The sequence below is a fragment of the Drosophila grimshawi genome, unplaced genomic scaffold (genome assembly GCF_018153295.1).
Source record: "Drosophila grimshawi isolate 15287-2541.00 unplaced genomic scaffold, ASM1815329v1 contig_311, whole genome shotgun sequence".
NCBI classification, from domain to species: domain Eukaryota; kingdom Metazoa; phylum Arthropoda; class Insecta; order Diptera; family Drosophilidae; genus Drosophila; species Drosophila grimshawi.
Window position 1 is genome coordinate 25185634 of NW_025063098.1, and position 4564 is coordinate 25190197.

A 4564-nucleotide genomic window follows, 5' to 3' on the forward strand; every position below is an offset into this window, starting at 1 on the left:
GTATTGCTGACCAAAAAGGTCCATAAAACTTCTTACTTTTGCATAATTCTTGAAAACTGGTTTTCTGTCAGACACAGCCTTCAAATGAAAGAAATTGTTTATTTTTTTTAGGTGATTAATGGTTGAAAAGAAACTTTTTCTGTGTTTCTCCTTTAATGGGCTCATTAGAGTTTATATAATTTAGTTCTCCAAAAATCGGAGAATTTGTTTATATTTTGGCATTCACCAAAAGCTCGCTTGAATATTTCATTAAATTCTCGTAAGCATGGTTCTAACAATCTATTTATAATTTAAGGCCTTTTATCCAAACCAATAACAGAACCACACTGAAATCAGTAAGCAGATATTTTTGTTGTTGGTTAAATAGCTTTGGGCTGATTGCCACAAAACGTAAATCTCTTTCAAACCGCACAGCTTTTATTCAAAGCGCCCAACTAACACTGACACCAAAAAAGTTTAGCGCCCAGACACTGAATTGGGGAGGTTTTAAATCGTAAGGCGCTTGGCGTTTGCGGACAAATCTGTGTCGCTTTTCCGACTTTGCTTTCCACAGGCATTGACTCACGTCCTTCTGTCCTCGAGAGAAGTCTTGGTCCATAATAGACGCCATAGAATGCATTCAAGCGCAAACTGGAAACATGTTTGGGCTAAAAGGGGAAGTGCCACGTTGCACACGGAAGTCAGGTTTTTTCAGTGAACGGCAATAATGAAATCAAAATGTGAATGCACTTTGCATTTCCTACTTAGTTTGACCCTGTTATAAGCGCAAAAAAAGAGTAGAAAAAAACTTGGGCCATGTAGCCAGCCAACAACACTCTGCTCGGCTTACAACCTAAGTATTCTTTGCCAGCTTCCTTTACCATAAATGTGCACTCATTAGACCTTATTTAGAAAATTACGCGGCTTCTGTGAGCATATTTTTGCATTTGAACACGACGTGCCAATGTTAAAAGTACATGCTGGGGCATCCGCCTTTGGAAAGTGTCATTTAATTAGGGGATTCATGCGAAAGACTTCAAAAGGCAAAAATAAATAGGTGAAACAGACTTTACCTTGATTATAGTTTACTATTCTTACTGTTTACAATTTTTGCTAATTGATATTCAATGATTTGGCATTAGTTACGTTTAGTTTACAACTTTAATTGAATTGAATTCTTTAAAAACAGCATTCGAGCTATCTTCTAAATTGTGTACTCTGTGATTTTTTGTAACTTTATTTAGGTGCTCTTCTCTCAAGGATGCTGCATTTATTTCAAACTTTTCTGCTCACATTTCCTTTATTGAATTTTTCCATCAAACTTCTGCGAGTCCATTCAATCAGAATGCTTCGTATCCCATTAAATTACATCAAATTCTTTAAGTGGCCCAACTGTAGCCATAGCTTTTGTAAATTTTAAATGTATATATATAAATCTATAGCAACGGTATAGTAGTATAATAGTTTATTATAAAGTACCATCCTTTTGACAATTTCCGACCTTGCTGCACAGCATCGCCTGGAAAGACTTGCCGCATTGCGTTTTCAGCCAGGTCATTTATATATACAAGGTCAGCAAAAACAGACACAAGTAAACGTATTACCTTTAAACTGTATATCTATCTAGAGACAATTTCACGTACATTTTTCACAAGTTTCCGGCAACCGGCTAAAGTCAAAAGCAATCAAATCAATTTAAACGAATCTGGTATGTACATAAGAACTACTATTATTCTGAGTGAGATTTTATTAAGGGTCACAGCTTTTCCAGGCCTTCATTTTTCTCCCTACGTAGCTATTATAAGCTCATATATGCACCCAGCCTTAAAAACGGATCGCAACTGCATTTTTCATAATGTCGCATATCGGTTCATGCCTGGCAGCTGACTGCAGATATTTCCAGGCGGTCGGAAATATATGAAAGCATCGATTTCACTGCGTATTTTAAGGATAAAAAATTGTAGAATCAAAATCTTTCTTTTAAACATCTTAAATTTGAATTTTAGGGTTCTGATTATAAATTTACCTCTAGCACCACAGAATGGTACACAGTTTTTATGGCAACAATAATAAAACCACCAATTGACTTATATTGTTTTCTAGTTTTGTTCCCATTTGCAATTAGTGAAGTCTTGAATCAGCTGATTAGTGATGAGTAGATTTATTTAGTGTTGTGTGATTGTGCTAGATAGTTTACCCAATATTGGTGCAGCCAGAACTTATTTTTATAGCGAACTCTACTTATTATCAATTTACAATCAGCGGCATCTAACTGAACGTGAGGCTGTATACGAATAGCAACAGGGTGGTCTCGGTCTGTTTCAATATACATATGTATGTCATCAATTTAACCGTAGCCTTAAGTATCGATAAGCAGTTGCATTTTCGATATCTGTCATTCATAATCGATTCTTGGAACACGTGCTTTTAATTTTGGCAACGTCAATACGTTTGTGGTTATCCTTAGCACACTAATCTTATTTACATAAAAGTGAATATGGATAATAACTTACCAACTACAAATGTAAATACAGCTTCAAGTTCCGCTATGGGCTTGCTATTCAAACCGTCCTTGCAGTTCCAGGTTCAAAAACTCTATGATGACTCTAGTAAACGGGCCGAAAAATTCAAAGACACGCATATAATGAATTTCCCCTCAAACGAATTCAAGACGCTGATTGATGTGGATAAAGCTACACAGTCAAACATTATTGAGTCACTTTCGTTTGCGTATAGTGTGATGCCTAAGGATAGCAACGAGTGTCTTATCAATATGAAGTGCGCTATAAATACGACGGAAATAACGCGACTTCTTTTGAAAAATGCCGTCGATAACTGTATTGCGGATATCACAATCAGTGAGGAATTGGTAAACACTATTGCCAAAAGTCTGGCCGCTGCCATATACGGTCCAATGCTGGAAAATGGTGTGAACACTGATCGTACCATTTATAGCCTAGTCCCGGCCATTGTGATGAAATCTGACACAGGCGAGCTGAAGGCCTTCGCCGTAGGTCAATTGGTAGCAGATGACATCAACAACTCGAACATGATCATCATCGTGCGCGGCTGTGCCGTGGATAATCAGTCACGTCAAATCATTACTGATTCCATAACACAATCAATGCTGCCAGTCAATGAAATATCAATTTAGATACATTCTGATTATGCCAATTATTTGCTGTGAGTATATCCCGTACAATTAGTTTGGATATGTAGAGTAATCAGATTGATTTTCTTTCAGCTGGATCAGCGCATGTTTATACACAACTGCAAAAACCAGGTTTTCTTCAATATCATCTTCACAGCAGCCAATCACCATATATCACTTATTTTCTGAATAATAAATAACAAAATTAATAATGCAAAACTAATTTCTTTTTGTTTTATTATTCAGATTATTATTTATTTAATGCAATAAATTTTCTCCGTTGAGAGTTTCACATAGTTTATTTTCGTTTACATATAAGTACTTGTTTATTTGTAGTTATTAGTTGGTACTTAACTGTAATTTCGCTATATGTTTGCACATAACTGTGTATATGTATAGTGTATATGTATTTTAAAATGTATCTCCATGTTATGCAGTTTTCTTTCCTTCACTGTGGCATATATTTACAAATAAGTATTTCTTTAACATTTACTAATGCACTGAAACATTTTCAGTTTTACCTTTTTGCATGCATCGATTGCATTAGAATGTTACGATTATTAAGTTTTTTTTTTTTTTAGTTTAATTAAGTATTAGTGACAAAGCTTTCCTTATGTCACGATTAATTAGCATTATGAAAAACACTTAAGAGCTTAGAAATGTATTTTGATTTCGTTTTGAAGTATTTTTGCTATCATTTCGATTTGACTTACAGTTTAAATTCATGTTTCAACATTTAAACGGATGTTGGATTAAATAGTTAACTATGTGAGTGACTCGAAGAGGGGTTGAAATTACACGGATTGCTTCTCGAAATAAAAGGGACTTCAAAGTTGTAACTTGTTTGCATCCGCTCAAAGAAGGCTGACCACAAAGACCGCAAACATTTGATACGTGATTTTTTTTTTTTTGCCGGGGCTTAAAATATAAAAAGGAATTACGTGGTGCCGCAGACTGTTGACCACCGTGTTGCCTCATTTAGTCACAGCTGCTTGTGGTTGGTTTTATTAATGATCGAAAGGTTACTCACACGCCCCGCAACGCCAATCGTCATGCATATGCATTTATGTATTTTATTTTTATATTTGTATTGAGTATAATTAATGTACATTCGATTATTTGGACTTTAAGTTGTTGCGCAGTGACTAATTGCAATTAAGCCTTGATAGTTTTTTTTTTCGCATGTTATACTTTTGGCTCTTTATTTGGCTCCCATTGGACTTCAACTTAATTGCAACTGCAGCATGTAAAAACAAACCAAAAGACAACGCCAGCGCCTTTATTAAATTGCGCAATTTTATGGATTTCCTTGTTTAATTATTATTACGTGCGCGTACATTTACGTCTGTTTTTTTTTTTTATATAATATTTTACTCACATAATTAAAAATGGCATTCAGTGAGTAAATAAATATGAATTCATGCAATTCGCATG

At 35.0% G+C, this 4564-nt stretch overlaps 1 protein-coding gene across 2 annotated transcripts; it reads left to right on the forward strand.

Moving 5' to 3' along the window:
• The first annotated feature begins 2439 nt into the window (after positions 1 to 2439).
• Positions 2440 to 3328, forward strand: LOC6568025. Of its 2 annotated transcripts, XM_032740633.2 has the most exons (3): positions 2440 to 2503; positions 2558 to 3162; positions 3224 to 3328. In XM_032740633.2, exons 1-2 carry the CDS (start codon positions 2477 to 2479, stop codon positions 3131 to 3133), a joined length of 603 nt encoding a protein of 200 aa, XP_032596524.1. In that variant the 5' UTR covers positions 2440 to 2476; the 3' UTR covers positions 3134 to 3162; positions 3224 to 3328. The 2 variants fall into 2 exon arrangements, with proteins under 2 accessions (XP_032596524.1, XP_001994545.1); XM_001994509.3 differs by lacking the exon at positions 2440 to 2503 and having other exon boundaries at positions 2525 to 3162.
• The last annotated feature ends 1236 nt before the right edge of the window (positions 3329 to 4564 follow it).

Bases quoted from the DNA above. Each gene is read 5' to 3' on its own strand.
- LOC6568025 (XM_001994509.3), top strand. From the start codon at position 2,528: ATGGGCTTGCTATTCAAACCGTCCTTGCAGTTCCAGGTTCAAAAACTC.